This window comes from Aethalodelphis obliquidens, unplaced genomic scaffold (assembly GCF_003676395.1).
Source record: "Aethalodelphis obliquidens isolate GAN/ISIS:26980383/991018 unplaced genomic scaffold, ASM367639v1 scaffold31, whole genome shotgun sequence".
Classification (NCBI taxonomy): Eukaryota; Metazoa; Chordata; class Mammalia; order Artiodactyla; family Delphinidae; genus Aethalodelphis; species Aethalodelphis obliquidens.
Window position 1 is genome coordinate 5,220,658 of NW_020837975.1, and position 24,300 is coordinate 5,244,957.

The following is a 24,300-nucleotide window of genomic DNA, read 5'->3' on the forward strand; positions in this document are numbered from 1 at the left end:
ACAAGGAAGGCAGCACCAGAGAAAAGAATACGAGGGCTTGGACTTGGATTCTCTGAGAATTACAGAACGTAGCTAAGGATCCTTGTTGAGCTGTTCTGTGTTCTCCTAATTCAAGACAATACTGTCCTTAACTCTTTGGCACTGATCTGATCCATCTCAAGGATATGGGACCTGCAGATCACTGAGCAAACCTTCAGTAAGGTCAACTTTCCCTGAGTATTAACTGCCTGCAGGTGACAGCTTAAAGGAGCTAATCAGACAGATTGCGTGACTCAAAGAGAAAGCCTGTGTTGGTCACCTTTGCCTGTAGCCTGCCTTGTGAATACCTGCCCCGAGTGGAAAGGAACTTTCATTTTCCTTCGGCATCTTCCTTTCAATATTATTCGTAACAGAACTGAACCCACATTTCACTGGCAAGAGGGAAAATGTACAATAAGCAAAATCTGGTCAAAATCCTATTTGAACAGAAATAACATGAGGTATAATTTTAGAAACCTAAGACTATTTTTTGCCTTTCCCATGATCATCTGTGGCATATTATTCAAATGTTCCCTGCTCCAGAAATATTTTGGAAACCATGTGGTTTTGGGACTCCCTGAATTGTTGGGCCACTGACATCAAAATATCCACTAACAGCGACAGCATTCTTCTAATTATAAGAAAGTAACTTAGTTGACTGGAAAATAAAAACCACATACACACACGCACGAAAGCACAATGAGAAAATAACTCAAACCAAATCCTGCCATGAAGGGATAATCAGTCTTAACATTTTGAGGTTCAAATGCCATGCATTTGTGATTATAAATATGCACTTCAACAGAATTAGAACCAGCCCTATGATCTTTAGCACCTTTGTTTGCATACAGAATCAAGAATGTCTTCCCAGGTCATTTTGCTTCTAACAGAATTTTTACTGACCACATAGTTATTTCCTTCTACATATGTATCACAGATTACTTAGCAGATCACCACTGTAGACACTGCTAATTAGTTCTACCATTTCTTTGCTGTGTGATCCTGGGCAAGTTACTTAACCTCTCTGAGTCTTAGTTTAGAAATCAATATCTGTTGGATGCTGATGATGATTTACCTATACCTCGTTGAATTGTTGTGAAAATCAGACAAGAATTAGCCTGAAGGCACTTGGCACAGGGTCTGGCACATGTCAGCTGCCTCCGGACATGTTTGGCATGGTGCCTGGAACATGCTAGACGCTCCTGCATACACTGGGAGAAATAATCTCATGCATGATTCTCAGTGTACATCCATAATAGTTCTCCTAGGATAAATTCCTAGAAGTGGAATTACAGAATCAAAGGGTATGCCTATTTTTCAAATTTTTAATACTACTACCAAATTCCCTTCCAGAGAAGCCATAATAATTTATATTTCCATGATAACAGGCACTTTCCTGTACTCTAACCAATATTTGGTCTATTATTATATTTTTTAAATCTTGAAAATCTGATAGGTGAAAATGCTTCAATTAACATTTTGTGAATAATGATTTCACATTAAAAGTCATTTCTATTTTTTTCTCCTGTGAATCACTGGTTTTTGTGGGGGGGGGGTTCTTTGCTTTTCTTTCTGTCCACTTTTCTAGAGTGGGTACATCTCTTTTCTCAATGATGTGAAAGAATTTCTAACAGAGTAAGGAAAGACAGCCTTCACGTGTGATGCTGTAAACATCACCCTTCCCCCAGCCTGTCTTTATTTTCTTGAAGGTCAGAAATCTCATTTTCACGTAGACAAATCCACCAACTGTTTCTTTTATGAGTTATTTCCTCTTTCAAATTTAGGAATGCCTTCTCTATCCTGAAACCCAACGGTCAGCTTTTCTTTTTTTTAATTCTAGCATTTTTAGGTTTTGTCGTATCTCTTTTATTTATCAATAATTCACTTTAGAACATCATGGGAACTTACTCTAGAAGAATTTTAAATTGTACTAATAAGAAGGCAGAAAGCTGTCTACAAAATGAATACTCTATCACCATGGACATTTCTGAATAGCACAATATCTGTGGGTGATTCGTGTTTACAGATTGCCTGATAAAGGAAAGCTTTGATGAATGATCTGCAAATCCTCCCTTGTCTCATCTGACTGGACAGGTATGATGTAGGTAGAGTCACTTCCATTTTGACCTAATGGAGACAAGAGACTAAGCCCTAAACTTGGATATATACTCCATTTCTTCCAGCCAGAAACTCTCTGTGGTCTAGGTCATTTAACGATAAGATGTGGCTAGAAATACTATAAAGTTTGTGTCTATCCTCATACCCATGATCACACATACACCGACGTCCTGTCTATCCACGAATCAGAGTCTCTTCCCCTTAATTCTTCCCTCCACCAAAAACAGGGTTTTTTAGGGAACTTCCTTATCACAGAAACATACACACTTGAGCAACGGGATGAGAAATAAAAGACGCAAGTAAGTGGATTGAAAAATCAGAAGCATGCCACATGTAGCAAATAAAGCGATCCTAGCCTGTCCCTCAGAGACAGAATCGTGCCAACAAAGTAGAATTTGGTGAAGGCAGATGAGCCCCCAAGGTATGCCTTTCAGAATTTCTGAATAACTTAAGATGTAATTCACAGAAAAGCATTCTTTTGAGAGAGAGTAATCGGAACAAGTCTGACAAACACATAGCAAAACCAGGTTCCAGGCCATGCAGTCATTTAAGAGAAACAAAAAAAAAAAAACTGAGTTTCGAGGAAAATGTCCAATGTTTTACAATGAAGAGCACACAAAGCTGTCAGCCGATCTGAATCTTCATGCATTTGAGAAGCAGAATGGAAGTCAGAGATGCAACTGTGGTCTGAACAATACTTACAAGATTGCAAGTTTACCTGACTTTTCTAAATTTCCAAGCAGCTAACAATTAAGAAAACAAGAGACATTCATTGATTTGCAAATGTTTACTACACATAACACCACACAACACAAACAGAATCTATTATTGTGACCCACACAGTGCAAACATTTTCCCCTCAACCATTTGGGAAAAAAATGCAAATAAATGCTGCTATACACGAAGGAACTGTGCTGTAAAACTGACAATATGTGATACTATCCAATGGGGGGAAAAAAAGACAAAAAAGAGGAAGAACTACACAGCACACCAGACCAGTGGCCATTAATACAACTATGGATTTGGGGCATATAAATGGAACTGGTCAGCATTTCAGTTTAGATGTGTCACGCGTGAGACTTAATTGTTCAAGAGGAAGTAATCACGTTTGGAAAGAAAAGAATCCAATCAGGAGAGTGCAGGATTTGATAGGATGGTATCAAGCTTGGAGGCAGAGTGTATGCACACACGTGGCATTCCCCCTGCACACACACTCACACTCACACCAGACCAACAAACAAGACCCCGTTCAAGGTGAGGGGCCCATCGATGATTCGGCAGCTCAGCCTGAGGGTCAGAGTCCAGCACTGCCCGTTTCTGCAGGGTCACCAAGCTGGGACCCACAGCAGAATTGGGACACGTCCTAGCCTGGGAGCTCAGAGTATGTGAGTCGGAGTGAAATGGGCTAGAAAAGAGCCAGTCCCTGGGGTCCTAAACAGCTCTGCTTTCTCGGGCAGCTGAAGGAAAAGGCACAAACTTCATTCCTTGATGAAACTCCAAATGCCAGGGAAGCAATCATATCAATAATTTCATTCTCTCAGAGTGACAACAGGGCTGATGCTAATATGATGGGGACAGTTTACAAGAAGAAACTCCTCACATTCTTGTCTAAAATGTGTTCCTTTGAAAGAGCAGATCCAAAGAGAGGGATGGGGACATGGCAGGTGGGTGGTGACCTTGCTGGGGATTAATATCATACTCAGAAGCCCTCTCCTTGGCATTTACTGAAACTATTCCTCAAATGTATTAATTTTCTAAAGTGTCCAAACTAAAGATGATTTGACCTTCCTTTACCCAATCAAGGTCCTGCCTTACGTCAAGGTCACAGCGATGAAAAGGTAGGTTCAATCTGCTTTTATGGGCTTGGCCATCTGGGGACACGTCTGGAACCCATTCTCCCAACTCCCAGCTGTGTGAGCCCCGGTGGGGAAAGCTTCTCACCAGCCTCAGTTTCCTCATCTGTAAAGTGAGGAAACCCTCACGGCCTCAAAAAGCTGCTGTGACGATTCAATGAACATACACAACAGCACCTAGTGTAGTGCAGGACATTGAGAAAGGAAGTCATGAATCTTTTCTACTTCTCTCTGCATGTGTTTATGTGTCCGATCTACACCCACCCACACGTGTTCTCCAACAAGAGTACAATTAAATGCTCAGAACACCAGCTCTGTGTTTCGGTTTATTGCTTTGAGACTGGAACCAAAACATTTTGATGAGCAGACTCTCTGGTGTCCCAGTTTAGCTGAGATGAAGAATTAGGTCTTTCTGCTGGAAACAGAACGTAGTCACATTTATAACAAACATCCTTATGCTTCCACTCAGGAAGGCTGGCCGTTCTCACCCAGGGACAAGCCGGGGCTGCCAAGAGTAGAACACCCAGATGGGGAAGGGAAAGAAGAGACCAAGCCAAGTCGGACACCCAGAGAAGCGGTCCTGGGAGCATAAGAACCCCTCGAGCTCTGGCTGGTTGGAGGGCAGCTTTGAAACTATTCCAAAACAGATGTTAGAAAGGGTCAAACAGAGAAATAAGGAGGAAACGGTGCCTGGCCAGTGGTCATCACATCAGAGGACACAGCATCTTTTCATATGAGGCCTTGGCCAGGGCGAGGGGCTCACCAACGGCTCACTTGATGGGCATAGGCGGGGTGGGGGGGGGGGTGTGGAGAGTGGAGAAACGGCATCTTAAACTTTATTTTAGGCTCTATTGCTAATAAAAAATCAAGCTCAGTACGACCCATTTCCAATCAGGTTCTCCTGGTTCCAAATAAAAAGAGTCTTCCTTTTAAACAATGGCCCAGACGCCTCCCTGTGTGATCTGTCTCAGGTTTCCTCCCCATTCTCAGTATTGGCACCTCCTTTGCCAGAACGGAAGTGCCACTAAGCTGCACAGCTATGCCTGCAAACGATGGTGACCGTCTCTTTTCTCCTGCTTGGAGCACGGACCAAAACATCCTAAGAACCTGGCCCGACCTCCGCGGGCGTCCTCCTCTACGTAGAGGGCTCGCTCCCTCTCTCCCGGAGGCAAGCCTCTGCCCAGGAAGACGCTCCATCAAGATCCATTTTTATGACTCCAATGGTTATGGGGCAGTTTAACCTCCTCATCAAACCCAGTCAAACCCAAAGTCATCCCCTTCCTCTGCCCAACTCCCAGATCACCCCTTCCTGTCCGTGGTGTCACTGTTCTCCTAGGTCAACCCCAAAATGTCGTTCTCTCTGTCTCCCAACGAATTCACCTTTCCCAACTCTGCTCACAACCATCTGGACCCACCTACTCTCCTTAGTGTCACTGATGGTCATTCTTTCATACAATTCCTCCAACCATCCCTGAATCCACAGATGAGAGTTGACACCTTTAAAAAGCATCACATAAGTCTTTTAAAGTAGTTGACATCTTTGACCCCTTATGTGTTATTATTTCTTTATAATTATCATTATATTATTTTCTTAAAAGCACGTACCTCTTTTGGTAAAGACACTAATTTATTTCTGTCTGCATTCAAGTTGCTCAACTTCTTAAGTTTTCCAATGCTCTTAGGTAAAGTCTGTTAAAGTAACATTTTTGTTATTAACTTACTGCATACTTTTCACACAGCTCAGAGTAAAACAGATCTTCTCAAGAACGGAGAGAATCTAATCTCATCCAGTAAGAGAAGTGACGGTTCTTCCTGAGTATCAGGTGTTTGTAACACTCACTTGGGGGACGTGGCATCTAATATTTTGTATTTTTGTAGAAATGAGAGTATGTTTCAATGAAATGAGGTCAAAGGCACAGGCCTGGGAACTGAGAAACACCAAGTAAAAGAGGTAATGAAGGCTCTTTAAGTCAACGAAGTGAAATCTGCAACCTCGAGATTCATCCCTCCCCCGCCTGCACCTCTGAGAACTCCAAGAGATGGTGGCTTAGATGCCTGTGGAGGCCAGAGAGCTCAGCAGGCAGTGAGAACCCGAGCGGGGGGGCCATGAGGCTGGGGGAAGGAGGGGGGCCACCCGGGCTGGTGTGGGAGCCCACGGGGAGGGGGGGTCTTCAACCCTGATGGAATCAGGGATGAATATTATTTTTCTGACTGTTATGACTACCATCTGTAATTCCTCTTTTCTTTTTTTTTTTTTTTTTTTTGACGTGGACCATTTTTAAAGTCTTTATTGAATTTGTTACAATATTGCTTCTGTTCTATGTTTCGGTCTTTTGGCCGTGAGGCATGTGGGACCCAGCTCCCCGACCAGGGATGGAACCCACACCCCCTGCATTAGGAGGCGAAGTCTTAACCACTGGATCGCCAGGGAAGTCTCTACCATCTGTAATTCTAAACCCAGAAACAAGGAAGGAGAGCCTAGTCCCTCCCACCCAACCTGCCCGAGGAGGCCACCGTCCTGTCTGAGGGGAGATGCTCCGGGCACACCCCGCACTACCAACCCTACATCCTTCACTCACTCTTGCTGTCTTCTTCTGATCTTTTCACCTAAAGAGCATTACTTACTCTGTTTATAAAGAGAGGAGAAAAGGGAAGAAAAGAGGAAAAAGGAAAGTAGAGTAAAAACTAAAGTGACGAAATATAGAGAAAAGAGAATGGCAGGAAAATAAACTAAAGAAAACAGCGGCCACAAGACAGCGACAAGAGGAGAAAGGGGAACAGATGGGGTGGGAGGTGAAGGACGATGGACGGAGAGGAAGCAGCAGGAGGCGAGAAGCAGCTGAGGTTTGCCGTCGCCCTGGGAACCCGCCCCAGCAGGTGCTGCCCCGGGAAGATGCAGAGGCCTCTCTCTGGTCCAAGCCCGGGGAACCTGAACTGCCTCACCCAGCTTCTCAGATGGGGCGAGATCAAGGTCAAAGCTGTGCTCTGGCTCCTCCAAAAGAGCATCCCCCCACCCCCAGTGCTCCCAAGGCTTCCCGAGACAACCACCATTCCCTCCCCCTCTGGCCCATCCTCGGACCCCCCGATGGAGGCATCAGCACCTCCACTGACAGGGCCGGTCCCCACCCACCCCCCGCCCCCACCTCCCTGGGCCCCCTAGTGTCCAGCTCAGTCCCTGTACCCTAAGCATCACAATGGGGACACACTCTCTGATGGGGGACCTGGACACGTCAAAACGGATCACCTTTATGTCACATGCTTGCTTCTCAGGTCCCTTTGTTAGTTACAATGTAAGGCAATTTCCATCTGGTCTACCCAAATTACAAATAAGTAGAATCGAACCTAAGGAGCCTTTGTGATACAGAACCCACAACATAAGTCTCCCTCTGACCCTGGAACCACACTCACCAGGAGCCGGTTTTCCGTAAGAACCAATTCCGTGAGGCTTTCACAGTCCCCAACCGCCTCGGGCAACTGGGTGAGTCTGTTCTGATCCACCTTCAAGATTGACAGTTTCTTTAGTTTTCCTGTAAAAGCGTTATTCAAACTCATTAGTTATCACTGTCTTCCTGATCACCGCTTGGTACTTCCTATCGGCTGTCCTTGCTCATTTGATTTCCTCACCCAGCTTTTCAGATTATGAAACTGTACCATTCTCATTTCGACCACGAACAGTTGAGAGTTAAAATCATTTGTTCAGAATGTCAGAAACAGTCAGCAATTAGCGGCAAATCCTTTGGAAAGTCACTACCTAAAAATACGTCAAAGCCCAGAGATTTCAGGAAATCTGATGGATCTTTGAGAAGATCTTAAAGATGATGGATCTTTAAGAAGAAGAAATGTCTCGTGTACAGAGGAGAGACGTTACTGTTACTCTAACAATCATCCTCACTAAAAACAAAAGACAGCACAGTGCAGTTTATTCTATCACCTGTGGATGACAATGACTCCGTGAAGATCCCTACAATGAAGTATTTCTGTCAATGCAGAGTCAGATGGTAATCTTTGGGCTTCCCTGGTGGCGCAGTGATTAAGAGTCCGCCTGCCAATGCAGGGGACACGGGTTTGAGCCCTGGTCGAGGAAGATCCCACATGCCACAGAGCAGCTAAGCCTGTGAGCCACAACTACTGAGCCCGCACTCTACAGCCTGCAAGCCACAACTACTGAGCCCATGCACCACAACTACTGAAGCCCTCGCGCCTAGAGCCTGTGCTCTGCAGCAAGAGAAGCCACCGCAATGAGAAGCCCATGCACCGCAACGAAGAGAAATCCCCACTCGCCGCAACTAGAGAAAGCCCGCGCACAGCAACGAAGACCCAATGCAGCCAAAAAGAAATAAATTTTTGAAAAAAAGATGGTAATCTTTGAAAAGCCACATTAAGACTGATCTATTTCACTCTGAGTGGGGAAAACGGACTCACGGGCAATGCCCTCAGGCCACGGGAAAGGAACTGGGGTTTACTGCAGCCTCCTCAGCCCCCGCGGGATGGAGGAGATCCTGCATCACCAGATTCTCACTTTCAACTACTACTTCGTCAGGGGCTGAGCCTACAGAGCAGAGGTCCTTGTTATCCACAGAGAGTGGCCGGCATGATGACACTGTCCCCAGGAAAATCGGAGAACAGCCTCTATCATAAAAGAGACATAAATCTGGAGATGTGGAGATGCTGAAGGGATGAACTCGCTTTGCGTGCGGTCCCGGGGCAAGGCAGAGGAACTCACCGATTGCTAGGCTCCTTGTTTAGCATAATCAGTACCAACTAACACTGTCCGCAGAGAGTCCCCCCCAGTCCTCAGGCCAGGAGACCCATATCCTTCTGCGAGGCATGGAACCCTACAGCTGACAGAGCTCACTCCAAGAATCTCCTCAACAACATCACTGACAAGTGGTCCGACAGCCTTTCCTCGAATACTTCTAGTGATGGGAGGCTCATTTCTTCACTAAGCAGCCCAAACTGATTCATAACAGATGAATTTTAAGCTCTTTCTTAAATCAAACTGAGATTAGCAACCCTTTCCTTTCACCCACTTGAACTAGAAGACGGAATAAATCTCCTTCTACCTGACAGCCTTTCAAAGGCTTGACATCAACCGTCTCATGACTCCTATTTCTCCCTTTTCCCAACAACAAAACATCCCCAGTCCCTACAACTGCTTTCCGATGCCATATATGATTCTCAGCAAATGTTTCTGCCTGGAGTCAAAGTCCCCATCAATTTCCCAACCAGCCTCAACCAAAATGCAGAGCCAGTATTTCTGCCAGGTCGCTATTATCATCTGGACCAAATATCAGAAAGGAAGGGGTCCTCTGTCACACAGCTTCTCCAACTACTGAAAACCTTCCCCAAACTCCCTTTGATGTTCTGAATACAAGTTAAGTGAAGGTCAAAGACAGCTATCCTATGTCACCCACACAGTTAAATATAATTTCTTACAATTTCTAGGCAGCTTGGCTACAGTGGAGCTGACAGCGTATGTCTGTTTATATCTTCTCTGTTTGCATTTATTTTCTCACCCTGGGCTGTGTTCCTTTACGGGAAAGGAAATGTCTGGACGTTTTTTTAAAGGAAATGGCAAAGAATGGTTCAAGGAAAAGATGATTCTCGATAGACCAGAAAAGGTTCCATACGACACCCACTCTCCCTGTTAACAGCCCTTACCTGGGTCACACCATAAGGTCAAAGGTCGTTTCCCATAAACTATTTACGATGCTCAATTAGAAATGTCTTAGTGGTTGTTCATATGTCTGAAACACATTCTGTGATTTGGGCTGATCCCTACCGAAATCATGGAAATAAGATGTGGAGGAAGTAGACAGGGGCCAACACTTAAAAGTAACAACACGTATAACTGCTACCAGACCAGGGCGACAGAAACGCTTGCATATGGAGAAACTTTAATTGTATTAAATATTCCTTGCTTGCCTTCTTTAAAAACAAATGACTGAAGGAATCACGTCCCCAGCACCTGAGAAGAGCCAGCACCTTGGTAGTTAGTTATTTTCAATACTCACCAATGCCATCTGGGAGTGTTTCTAACAAGTTCTGGGAAATGACTAAATCCGTTAATGACGTCAGGCCACTGATTTCTTCGGGAAGTCTTTCCAACCTGTTTTCAGAGACATCTAAGCAGAGCAGGTTCTTCAGATTTCCTATTTCCTACATCAACGACACAGGAAAAGAAAGTCATGCCTGAACCTGCCCCGGTATGGAGGAATTTGTTACAGCGATTTTTCAAAATCGAATCCCAGAGTGGTCCTAAGGATGTTTCCTTAGCGCCGGTGTGAGTGTGAAGGCAGGGGTAAGTTTCCAGACCCCCTTCCAATGAAAACCGAAAGCAGTGTGAATCACACACACGGAGCTGGGAGGGATGCCAAGCCCTCCGACGTCATGCAGGTGAGGAATCACTCCCTTAATAAGATGAGGAGGTTGGCACCAAGAGAAGATGAGTCGTTTTAAGGTCCCACAGATTAGGGGAGAAAAAAAAAAAGGAGGCTAGAATCCAGTTCTCCAAGTTTGGAATCAATCACTCAGAAGGCAGCTCGCACTTGAGAGTGAGCCTGAGATGTCCTGGAAGGAAACCATCTACTTTCTATCTCCCATGACAGACAGCGCTTGTTACGACATCGGTGCATCTGCTCCCCAGCCAAACTGGAGCACACAGACCCGCCGACACCGTTAACACCCGGGACAAGAAAGGCAGACTGCTTTGAAGCAGAAGAGCCAACCCACGAGTGAGGGAGGTGCCTCTATGAGGCTCACATTCCATTCAAGAGAGATCGTACCCTTCCGCTCTCCAAGGGCACAGTTTCTCTCTGATAACCGCCTCCACTGTTCCGTGCCATTGCCAGTCTGTTACGTTCCCACTCTCAGTACCCTCCCACCCGGACTGGTCTGGGCATCCTCTGCCCACGTCTGTTCACAAACCACGCCTCCATCTTTCCCTCCAGGAAACATCGCTCCAGTCACGGAATCAGACCCCTCCTCTAACTCCAGTGGCTCCCTGATGGCTACTTAAGCACAAACTCCTCAGCCGGCATTGAACTGGGATCGATTCTTCCAAGTTTATCTCCCACCTAATATACATCCTGTGAGCCCCACCCCTGCATTCCCTGCCTGTAGGAAATCAGACTACATTTCTACTAATTTCATGCCAGGCCCCTGAGGTTCTTCCACTTTTTCATTCATTCCTTTTAACAATGGCTTTGTCTCCTTTTCTTTCTGTCATCTGTGAAGACAGGAAAATAATTCTGATTATCTGGGACTGTCTGATGTGTTTAGTCCTGGCTTAATAGAAGGTTATACAAGCGGGCAAATGAGATGTTGAAATAACCATTAATAACATGACCAGTGGCGTGCTCATTTCTTTGTGTTTGGGACATGGCATTTTGCACATAATTGTTTATGTACATCTGTCCACACATATACTCTCCCCCTGCATGTCTAATAGCTGATATTTTCAAGTTTATTGAAGTATAGTTGATTTACAATGTTGTGTTTATTTCTGCTGTACAGCAAAGTGAAGCAGTTATACATATATATATATATATATATATATATATATATATATTCTTTTTCATAGTCTTTTCCATTCTGGTTTATCACAGGGTATTGAATATAGTTCCCTGTGCTCTACAGTAGGACCTTGTTTATCCATCCTATACAGCTGATGTTTTATTACTTTCTTAATAACTTCCTGGCATCTTCCCCCCATCCTTTGACTCTTAAGTAACTAGAATCCTCTCAATCAAGATTTCTCATAATTTCCTAGAGAAATCTAAGTGTTAATCAAACCCTTGCCCACACCAGTTACTGTTCTGTCCTATCCTTTTCCCAAATGCAGCCAAGAACTCAGAAATACACTCAAATTACTTCCTTAGTTGCATTAGTCGTGGGTGATGTCAATGGTAATTCCAGCACTATAACTACAAAAATTAGAAGTTTACTTAAATGCTTTTTTCTAGTGTTAGGCTTCCCTGCACCGATACACATTTCCCACCCGAAGTACACGGTCCCATTACGACAGGTTCACACAGCCCAGCAGACAGCTTCTGAATTACTGTAAAATACACACACCTAGACCATCATGAAATATATTCTGACTTTAACCCTGGCTGTAAGAGACAGCAAAGAGTAAACTTCAGTAATAGTTGGAGAAAAACAAAGTAAGGGGGGAAATGCCCGTGTGTTGTTGTTAGTTCAAGTTTCTCTTTCAACTGACCAGAAAGTGGGTCCTGCTTGCTGGGACCCACAAGGTGACCACGACGTACTCAGAAGCCCACACGAGACTCCATTTCATTCCGAACATGGTTCTCACGCTCGGTAACAGCAGGAAAAACATGAACAGCGTGTGACATTCCAGCTAAACCATAGCAACACTTGGAAAAAATATGAAATAAAAGCTTTTTGCATTGCTTTTACATCAACTATTACGGGGCAAACTGGGGCCAACTTATCCCAAAGCACTTGGCACATCACAAACAGTGGCAGAAACTTCTACCATCTCAATCTGGCATCCTGGTAACTTCCAAATTTGCTGGGCTTCAAGCAGGCAAGCCAAGCATAGAGCAAGGATGAAATAAAATGCAGACTTCACACACTACAGGATATATTTATTATCTGTAGAAATGGTGGGTGGAGGCTTTCAGTGTTTCTACAGCAATGCAGCACGGTGAATGCTCAATATATTTTTCCAAATCTGCTTTTTCAACCAATGTTTTGGTTTTCAAGATCCCTCCTACAGAAAATCTTATGTAGAGGCAGGAAACACATGAAGGTGGTGGTGTTTTTACCTTTTGGGGGAGACAGTGTGAAATTACCACTCACCTGAGGTAATTCTGACAGTTGATTTCCGTCCAACCAGAGATCCTTTAGATGTAAGAGAGCGCCAATCGATTCTGGCTAAAACAAAAAGCAATGTTATGGTAGCAAAGCTCCAATTTCAAGGCTTCCATTAAGAAAGAACCCTAATTCAACAGTTAGTAACGGGGTACTGTAGAGGTCGTTCGTTGGTACTTCTCCAATATCAGCCCCCCTTCCTAAAAGTATCCCCAATGCTCCCCAAGAATGCCAGCTGTTTCCACTGATACCCATCATCTCTAGCCGTGACCCTCCACCCCTGAATCATCATTCTTAACCTGTGTGAACTGAAGCACGTTCTCTAATGCTGCCAAGCTGTATCCGTGGAAACACTGGCTTACAAGCATCCCTACAGATCTCCCCCCAAATATTTTGTGATCGTGACTAAGGACAAGGTGAAATTCAAATCTCTCTTCAGTACAGACTTACCAAATTATATATTTCATTGTTTCCTAAATCAAGTTCTTCTAGTCTCCGTAGCTGGGTTAGAGAGCTATTAAAAAAAAAAAACAAAAAAACAAAGGGAGGGAGCTCTTAGGACTTAGAAATGCTGAGCAGTACGGCATTCCTCACTTGGACTAGTTTCCCAAAATAAGATTCATCTGGATTTTATGGTCATAATTATTGCACAGGAAGGACTATTGAGAGAAGGCTGGCATCTCTCAAATTTTCCAAAAGACACAGAATTTCTTTTTGACAAGATACTGTAGTACTTTTTTTTTTTTTTTTAATGCTTCAAGAAGTTCATTCAGTACATAACCCCCTCTCCTTTTCCCCAGAGACTCACTCAGGGAGATACGTAAGAAGATTCTCTCTCAGTTCCAGTGAAGCCAGGTTATAAAGACTAGAAATGAACAGAAGGAAAAAGTATAAGGAAAGTTCCTGAGATTCTTCCTACTCCACCCCCCGCAAAGTACACACTCCACAAGGAGCAACTCTTAATAAGACCTTGTACGTCACTTCCCAGGGGAAAACATCTATGACCACCCCCACCCCCACTGAAAACAGCGTCATCTCCACTTCCCAAGTTTTAATATTAAAATAAAAAGCGCAGGGTCATCACAGTAAGGCACCCTCATGCCTATACTTTGTACAGTTGATATGTGAAAATAACTCGCTAGCCCTTGAAAGACAACCACTCCCAGGACCAAGATAGCAGCCGAATATGTGCTTTAGGCTTTAGAATGTCGAAAATGTGCTGTTGCCATAAAAACAGGAAAGCCTTTAATCTCACGGAGCTCTTCTTACAAACATCAGTGAGAAACCATGCCCGTTTGAAAGCAGTGGGCATATCGGTCCAGAAAGTCCACATGTTCTACTTAAGACCACAAGTTTACAGGGCAAGGGAGCACTGAGATGCAGGAGGACTCAAGTAATAACATACTCCACGCGGTGCCCACGATGCGAGACTGTGGTCAATAAGCAGTGGCTGTGGTAATGTTGCTTTTATTCTTTTTTTTTTTTTTGCGGTACGCGGGTCTCTCACTGTTGTGGCCTCTCCCGTTGCGGAGCACAGGCTTCGGACGCGCAGGCTCAGCGGCCATGGCTCACGGGCCCAGCCGCTCCACGGCCTGTGGGATTCTCCAGGACCGGGGCACGAACCCGCGTCCCCTGCATCGGCAGGCAGACTCTCAACCACTGCGCCACCAGGGAAGCCCGCTTTTATTCTTAATAAACCCCGAATGGCACTCTTTTCAGCAGATTCTCCTGCCTCTCAGCTGTAATCCATGTCTACTAGGAACACGGTGCAAGGAGACAGATGTTCTCCCCAGATGCTGACGATCTGGGTGGCAGTGGCAATTCTGAATCAGCAGTCACCACACACGTCCAAGTATGTCAGCACTGGCACGAGGTACTGATTCAGTAGATCATCGGTTGGTCTATTTCTCCAGCAGCCACTGTGCTAAGCTCTAACCAATAGAGAACTCCAGCTTTTGCTAATGTCACCAGAGGAACGACAAGATTTGGAAGGCATTTACGTGTGAGCGCACAGAACACGGGGAGTCAGACATCATCCCAACACTCTCATCTGCCTTAATCCTCTGTACTCCTTCCAACATCAAAGCCAGAATCGCGGGCACTGACAAAGCCGGTTTCATAATATCAGAAAATGTAAATTTGATTTTCAGGAACGATACATATACACACGTAAAGCCCATGGGCTTGAAAGCGTATTGGAACTATACTAGGAAATGCACAGATACAGTATCTCCTCCTCTAATTTTAGAGAACTAAAACTAATTTTAGAAATTTAGAAGCTGAGTAACGGTTTTCACAATTAAAGCAAGAGCAAACAAATACAACTCTTTATAACATACTTTTTTTAAAGGAAAAGTCAATATCCCTGCTAATAAGTAATTGTGAATTTAATATCAATTAGTCTCTCCCCAAAATGCACCCAGGTGGGAGTCGCAGCTACCCAGTTCTACTGCCTCGGGGCCAAGCCTTTACGTAGAAGAAATAGAACGTGGGAGGGAGAGGGTGCAGTATCTGCCCCCAAAAGCAACCTGTAGATAAGGGGGAGACAGGACGTTAACTCACTGTAAAAGTAAAAACTTAAAAACAAAGGGCTTTGTTTCCAATGTTAAATGCTCCTGGAACCGCTGGCCAGTTTTATGGGGAAGGTGATCATCATTTGGCTGCTTTCACATTTCTATTTTAAAAACCACTGATAGAATTGTCTTTTTTTTTTTTTTTTTCGGTACGCGGGCCTCTCACTGCTGTGGCCTCTCCCGTTGCGGAGCACAGGCTCCGGACACACAGGCCCAGCGGCCATGGCTCACGGGCCCAGCCGCTCTGCGGCATGTGGGATCCTCCCGGACCGGGGCACGAACCTGTGTCCCCTGCATCGGCAGGCGGACTCTCAACCACTGCGCCACCAGGGAAGCCCTAGAATTGTCATTTTATCTATTTAATGGTCATTACTTTCATGCCTCTTTTGACCCACTAAAGACATCCACTAATGAAAGGAGGGGAAAAGTCCTTCTTTGCTTCAAAATCTTTACTCCCTGGGCAGCATCAAAAGCATCTTGCAAAGAAGCAGTGTCACCCAGGCCCTGCTACTGAGTGTTGCACCAAGGGCTGCAGTCCTGGTCTGAGGCCTCCTGCCTGAAACAGAACAGAGCTGGGACCCGCCCGCCACCTGGGACGCCACCTGGGGCAGGAGACACTGGCTGAGGCGCCTTACCTGGGTCATCTCTGGACCAGGAACAACCAGCACATTGTCAATACCACTGGGATGACACCATTAGGAAAGTGAGGTCCATCAGACAGCGGCAAAGCCACAATTCAAATCTGGTGAAAGCCAAGACTCTGCCCTCGCCCTGGGGAACACCATTCTCTGGAACTCTCTCTTTATACTTTACATTTTAAAAACACCTGTCAGGGACTTCCCTGGTGGTCCAGTGGCTAAGACTCCGCGCTCCCAATGCAGGGGGCCCGGGTTCAATCCCTGGTCAGGAAACTAGATCCCACATGCCGCAACTAAGAGTTCACATGCCGTAACTAAAGATCCCACACACCACAACGAAGATCCTGCATGCTGATCACACGTGCCACAACTAGGACCCGGTGCAGCCGAATAAATAAATATTAAAAATAAAATAAAATAAAATAAAAACACGTGTCAATTTGGGGCAAATACAGAAATCTTACCTCCTCAACCACACCAAGGACATTAGGGTTTTTGTTGATTTATGTCACTTTAAAAATATGATAACACATTTTGAAATTATCTCTAAATTTTGTCTTAAGGGGAAAAGGCACAGGCCACAGTTACTGAAAGCAAATCATTCTTGAGTGAAAATGCTGCAAAAACACCAACAGGCTTGTGAATATACAGAACTTATAATAACAACATCACCTATCGTGCTAACACCCAAATATAACACCCTGTTACGTAAGAAGGTTCTGACTATAAAACCTCTTAGTTTCTATCATTTGGGGATAGTAGGGAAATGTGGATGCATGGGTGTCAGTTACAGTGACAACAAAAAATATCCTATTTTTGTAACCTTTCAAAACTCAAAAATTAATTTAAAATAAAGTGTATAAAATAATATCCTTTCTGGGGCGATGCTTCCCCGTTATCTTAAACTATTTAAACTGAAGAAACTGGGATATTATAATCAGACTCAAGGGACCCACTGATGCAAGGTCATCTAAAAAGAGTCTGAGAGGAACGAGGGCCATCCCTCACAACTACTTGGATTTGCTTGGCTGAAGTGCTTCACCACAGCACCTCAATTCCCCTAAAATGAATACAATCATATCTATTGCAGTAAATAGGGCATGATATATATTCCCTTCAAGTTAACAGAGCCAGTTTGGTACCTTGCTTCCTTGAGATAGCCCAGTGCCCAAGCTCAATCAGGGGCCTCACAAATACGTGTGCCCCGAGTCAGGGTATCTGAAAAGATTGCTATAAGATGCTATCAACCACAGGAGTCACCCTCTCTGCCCAAAACCTCCTCCAAGGACAGGCCTACAGATGGGAAGTGGCTGGCACTGGCCAATTTTTAAGGATACATCACCCATAATTGGTGACTCGAGGAACAACAATGAATAAAAAGCAAAGACAGTGGTCTGACTACAGACGCCCACCTCCCACGTAACCCCAAACCTCAGAGTGTAAGCTGGACTGTTCGTTCTCAGTTCGATCATTAACTGATTCTCGAATGAAACCATGGGTTTGGTTCTCATCAGTAACTTGCCCTGGACAGTCCCAGACCAAACACAGAATCCTACCAGTCCCTCCAGAACGTGGTTCTCCAGGCCGTTCTAGGAAGAACTGACATAAAACATGGTCTGCTTGAACGCACGTTTAGACCAGAGACATTAAGACCAAAATGAATGGACGAATGATCTCCCCTCCTGGCTTTTCCAAACACGGCATCTTCAATCAAGACTTCAGGATGGGAAGACGCTGGGGAGGTCGTGAAGGAAGAGCTGGCTGCTGCCAAGAAGGTCCTGCTACAGCTACTGAGTTTACCACTACCTAACCTGAAGTCGGGACTGGTCTGAAGGTGGCAGGTGCCATCTGTGCCTTTTCAGCGGCTCCCTTCTGAGACTGGAGACCTCAGCCGGCCCTGAACACGGGTCCACAGCTTCCACTACTCAGGCCTCCGATAGTGTATGGAATATAAAGATGGAACTCCCACTGTAATCCGTAGCACTTAAAAAATGTATACTGGCCTATTCTACTAAGAAGATGTCTTATGGAATTTAAAAAAGTGATTTAAGTGCATGACTAGAAGACTTTCTCCTGAAGATCTTCTTCCAGAAGATATTTTTTGAGATAGGCAATATACCTGCAACTTCCATGTGGAAGACAGGCTCTTGGTGCTCCAGCCAGGCATCAGGGCTGAGCCTCTGTACTGGGAGAGCCAAGTTCAGGACACTGGCCCACAAGAGACCTCCCAGCTCCACGTAATATCAAACAGCAAATATCTCCCAGAGATCTCCATCTCAACGCCAAGACCCAGCTCCAATCAAAGACCAGCAAGCTCCAGTGCTGGACACCCCATGCCAAACAACTAGCAAGACAGGAACACAACCCCACCCATTAGCAGAGAGGTTGCCTACAATCATAATAAGGCCACAGACACCCCAAAACACACCACCAGACGTGGACCTGCCCACCAGAAAGACAAGATCCAGCCTCATCCACCACAACACAGGCACTAGCCCCCTCCACCAGGAAACCTACACAACCCACTGAACCAACTTTAGCCACTGGGGACAGACACCAAAAACAACGGGAACTACGAACCTGCAGCCGGCGAAAAGGAGTCCCCAAAAACAATAGGTTAAGCAAAATGAGAAGACAGAGAAACACACAGCAGATGAAGGAGCAAGGTAAAAACCGACCAGACCAAACAAATGAAGAGGAAATAGGCAGTCTACCTGAAAAAGAATTCAGAAAAATGATAGTAGAGAGGATCCAAAATCTTGTAAATAGAATGGAGAAAATACAAGAAATGTTTAACAAGGACCTAGAAGAACTAAAGAGCAAACAAACAGTGATGAACAACACAATAAATGGAATTTAAAAATCTCTAGAAGGGATCAATAGCAGAATAGCTGAGGCAGAATAACAGATAAGTGACCTGGAAGATAAAATAGTGGAAATAACTACTGCAGAGCCGAATAAAGAAAAAAAAAATGAAAAGAATTGAGAACAGTCTCAGAGACCTCTGGGACAACATTAAACACACCAATATTCAAATTATAGGTGTCCCAGAAGATGAACAGAAAAAGAAAGGAACTGAGGAAATACTTGAAGAGATTATAGTTGCAAACTTCCCTAATATGGGAAAGGAAATAGTTAATCAAGTCCAGGAAGCACAGAGAGTCCCATACAGGATAAATCCAAGGAGAAACACATATTCATCAAGACACATATTAATCAAACTATCAAAAATTAAATACAAAGACCAAATATTAAAAGCAGCAAGGGAAAAACAGCAAATAACATACAAGGGAATCCCCATAAGGTTAACAGCTGATCTTTCAGCAGACATTCTCCAAGCCAGAAGGGACTGGCAGGACATATTTAAAGTGATGAAGGGGAAAAACCTACAACCAAGATTACTCTACCCAGCAGGATCTCATTCAGATTTGACAGAGAAATTAAAACCTTTACAGACAAGCAAGAGCTAAGACAATTAAGCACTACCACACCAGCTTTACAACAAATGTTAAAGGAACTTCTCTAGGCAGGAAACACAAGAGAAGGAAAAGACCTACAATAACAAACCCAAAACAATTAAGAAAATGGTAATAGGAACATACATATCGATAATTACCTTAAATGTAAATGGATTAAATGCTCCAACCAAAAGACATAGGCTGAATGGATACAAAAAAAAGACCGGGGGCTTCCCTGGTGGCGCAGTGGTTGAGAGTCCACCTGCCCATGCAGGGGACACAGGTTCGTGCCCCGGTCCGGGAAGATCCCACATGCCGCGGAGCAGCTGGGTCCGTGAGCCATGGCCGCTGAGCCTGTGCGTCCGGAGCCTGTGCTCCACGACGGGAGAGGCCACAACAGTGAGAGGCCCGCGTATCGCAAAAAAAAAAAAAAGACCAGTATATATGCTGTCTACAAGAGATGCACTTCAGACCGAGGGACACATACAGACTGAAAGTGAGGGGATGGAAAAAGATATTCCATACAAATGGAAATCAAAAGAAAGCTGGAGTAGCAATTCTCATATCAGAAAAAATAGACTTTAAAACAAAGACTATTACAAGAGACAAAGAAGGACACTACATAATGATCAAGGGATCAATCCAAGAAGAAGATATAACAATTGTAAATATTTATGCACCCCACATAGGAGCCCCTCAATACATAAGGAAAATGCTAACAGCCATAAAAGGGGAAATGGACAGTAACACAATCATAGTAGGGGACTTTAACAACCCACTTTCACCAATGGACAGATCATCCAAAATGAAAATAAATAAGGAAACACAAGCTTTAAATGATACATTAAACAAGATGGACTTAATTGATATTTATTGGACATTCCATTGAAAAACAACAGAATACACTTTCTTCTCAAGGGCTCATGGAACATTCTCCAGGATAGATCATATCTTGGGTCACACATCAAGCCTTTGTAAATTTAAGAAAATTGAAATCGTATCAAGTATCTTTTCCGACCACAACGCTATGAGACTAGATATCAATTACAGGAAAAAACCTGTAAAAAATACAAACACATGGAGGCTAAACAATACACTACTTAATAACCAAGAGATCACTGAAGAAATCAAAGTGGAAATCAAAAAATACCTACAAACAAATGACAATGAAAACACGACGACCCAAAACCTATGGGATGCAGCAAAAGCAGTTCTAAGAGGGAAGTTTATAGCAATACAATCCTACCTTAAGAAACAAGAAACATCTCAAATAAACAACCTATCCTTACACCTAAAGCAATTACAGAAAGTAGAACAAAAAAACCCCAAAGTCAGCAGAAGGAAAAAAATCATAAAGATCAGATCAGAAATAAATGAAAAAGAAATGAAGGAAACTACAGCAAAGGTCAATAAAACTAAAAGCTGGTTCTTTGAGAAGATAAACAAAATTGATAAACCATTAGCCAGACTCATCAAGAAAAAAAGGGAGAAGACTCAAGTCAATAGAATTAGAAATGAAAAAGGAGAAGTAACAACTGACACTGCAGAAATACAAAGGATCATGAGAGATTACTACAAGGAACTCTATGCCAATAAAATGGACAACCTGGAAGAAATGGAAAAATTCTTAGAAATGCACAACCTCCCGAGACTGAACCAGAAAGAAACAGAAAATATGAACAGACAAATCACAAGCACTGAAATTGAAACTGTGATTAAAAATCTTCCAACAAACAAAAAGCCCAGGACCAGATGGCTTCACAGGCAAATTCTATCAAACATTTAGAGAAGAGCTAACACCTATCCTTCTCAAACTCTTCCAAAACATAGCAGAGGGAGGAACACTCCCAAACTCATTCTATGAGGCCACCATCACCCTGATACCAAAACCAGACAAAGATGTCACAAAGAAAGAAAACTACAGGCCAATATCACTGATGAATATATGAATATAGATGCAAAAATTCTCAACAAAATACTGGCAAACAGAATCCAACAGCACATTAAAAGGATCATACACAATGATCAAGTGGGGTTTATCCCAGGAATGCAAGGATTCTTCAATATATGCATATCAATCAATGTGATATACCATATTAACAAATTGAAGGAGAAAAACCGTATGATCATCTCAATAGATGCAGAAAAAGCTATCGACAAAATTCAACACCCATTTATGATAAAAAAGACTCTCCAGAATGTAGGCATAGGGTGAACTTACCTCAACATAATAAAGGCCATATATGACAAACCCACAGCCAACATCATCATCAATGGTAAAAAGCTGAAACCATTTCCACTAAGATCAGGAACAACATAAGGGTGCCCACTTTCACCACTATTATTCAACACAGTTTTGGAAGTTTCAGCCACAGCAATCAGAGAAGAAAAAGAAATAAAAGGAATTCAACTCGGAAAAGAAGAAGTAAAGCTGTCCCTGTTTGCAGATGACATGATACTGTACATAGAGAATCCTAAAGATGATACCAGGAAACTACTAGAGCTAATCAATAAATTTGGTAAAGTAGCAGGATACAAAATTAATGCACAGAAATCTCTTGCAGTCCTATACATTAATGATGAAAAATCTGAAAGTGAAATTAAGAAAACACTCCCATTTACCACTGCTACAAAAAGAATAAAATATCTAGGAATAAACCTACCTAAGGAGACAAAAGGCCTGTATGCAGAAAATTATAAGACACTGATGAAAGAAATTAAAGATGATACAAACAGATGGAGAGATATACCATGTTCTTGGATTGAAAGAATCAACATTGTGAAAATGACTCTACTACCCAAAGCAATCTACAGATTCAATGCAATCCCTATCAAACTACCACTGGCATTTTTCACAGAACTAGGACAAAAAAATCTCACAATTTGTATGGAAACACAAAAGACCCCGAATAGCCAAAGCAATCTGGAGAAGGAAAATCGGAGCTGGAGGAATAAAGCTCCCTGACTTCAGACTATACTACAAAGCTGCCGTAATCAAGACACTATGGTACTGGCACAAAGAAAACGAAATATAGATCAATGGAACAGGATAGAAAGCCCAGAGATAAACCCACGCACATATGGTCACCTTATCTTTGATAAAGGAGGCAAGAATATACAATGGAGAAAAGACAGCCTCTTCAATAGGTGGTGCTGGGAAAACTGGACAGCTACATGTAAAAGAATGAAATTAGAACACTCCCTAACAACATACACAAAAATAAACTCAAAATGGATTAAAGACCTAAATGTAAGGCCAGACACTATCAAACTCTTAGAGGAAAACATAGGCAGAACATTCTATGACATAAATCACAGCAAGATTCTTTTTTTTTTTTTTTTTTTTTGCAGTACACGGGCCTCTCACTGCTGTGGCCTCTCCCATTGCGGAGCACAGCTCCAGACGCGCAGGCTCAGCGGCCATGGCTCACGGGCCCAGCTGCTCCACGGCACATGGGATCCTCCTGGACCGGGGCACGAACCCGCGTCCCCTGCATTGGCAGGCGGACTCCCAACCACTGCGCCACCAGGGAAGCCCCAGCAAGATCCTTTTTGACCCACCTCCTAGAGAAATCGAAATAAAAACAAAAATAAACAAGTGGGACCTAATGAAACTTAAAAGCTTTTGCACAGCAAAGGAAACCATAAACAAGACGAAAAGACAACCCTCAGAATGAGATAAAATATTTGCAAATGAAGCAACTGACAAAGGATTAATTTCCAAAATTTACAAGCAGCTCATGCAGCTCAATATCAAAAAAACAAACAACCCAATCCAAAAAATGGGCTGAAGACCTAAATAGACATTTCTCCAAAGAAGAGATTGCCAACAGACACATGAAAGAATGTTCAACATCATTAATCATTAGAGAAATGCAAATCAAAACTACAATGAGATATCATTCACACCAGTCAGAATGGCCATCATCAAAAAATCTACAAACAATAAATGCTGGAGAGGGTGTGAAGAAAAGGGAACCCTGTTGTACTGTTGGTGGGAATGTAAATTGATACAACCTCTATGGAGAACAGTATGGAGGTTCCTTAGTAAACTAAAAATAGAACTACCATATGACCCAGCAATCCCACTACTGGGCATATACCCCTGAGAAAACCATAATTCAACAAGAGTCATATACCACAATGTTCATTGCAGCTCTATTTACAATAGCCGGGACATGGAAGCAATCTAAGTGTCCATCAACAGATGAATGTATAAAGATGTGGCACATATATACAATGGAATATTACTCAGCCATAAAAGGAAACGAAATTGAGTTATTTGTAGTGAGGTGGATGGACCTAGAGTCTGTCATACAGAGTGAAGTCAGTCAGAAAGAGAAAAACAAATACTGTATGCTAACACATATATACGGAATCTAAGAAAAAAAAATGGTCATGAAGAACCTAGGGGCAAGACAGGAATAAAGATGCAGAACTACTAAAAAATGGACTTGAGTATATGGGGAAGGGGAAGGGGAAGCTGGGACAAAGTGAGAGAGTGGCATGGACATATATACACTACCAAATGTAAAATAGATAGCTAGTGGGAAGCAGCCACATAGCACAGGGAGATGAGCTCGGTGCTTTGTGACCTCCTGGAGGGGTGGGATAGGGAGGGTGGGAGGGAGGGAGACACAAGAGGGACGAGATATGGGGATATATGTATATGTATAACTGATTCACTTCCTTATATAGCAGAAAGTAACACACCATTGTAAAGCAATTATACTCCAATAAAGATGTTAGAAAAAAAAGATTTCAGGATGGAGCCTTCCCCATCAAGGCAACCTGGTCAATTCCA

General features: G+C 43.4%; 1 protein-coding gene across 6 annotated transcripts in view; it reads right to left on the reverse strand.

Annotated features, from left to right (window-relative positions):
• LRRC1 (leucine rich repeat containing 1) overlaps positions 1-24,300 on the reverse strand; it is a 127,785-nt gene that overhangs the window by 15,324 nt on the left and 88,161 nt on the right. For 5 of the 6 annotated variants that reach the window (XM_027126894.1, XM_027126897.1, XM_027126896.1 and 2 more), the window contains 6 exons: positions 13,636-13,692; positions 13,278-13,341; positions 12,816-12,890; positions 10,004-10,148; positions 7,398-7,516; positions 5,595-5,678 (listed from right to left, as the gene is read on the reverse strand). In XM_027126894.1, the coding sequence (XP_026982695.1) occupies positions 5,595-5,678; positions 7,398-7,516; positions 10,004-10,148; positions 12,816-12,890; positions 13,278-13,341; positions 13,636-13,692 (544 nt within the window). The remainder of the gene's footprint in view (positions 1-5,594; positions 5,679-7,397; positions 7,517-10,003; positions 10,149-12,815; positions 12,891-13,277; positions 13,342-13,635; positions 13,693-24,300) is intronic. The other variant, XM_027126895.1, reaches the window with a different exon arrangement.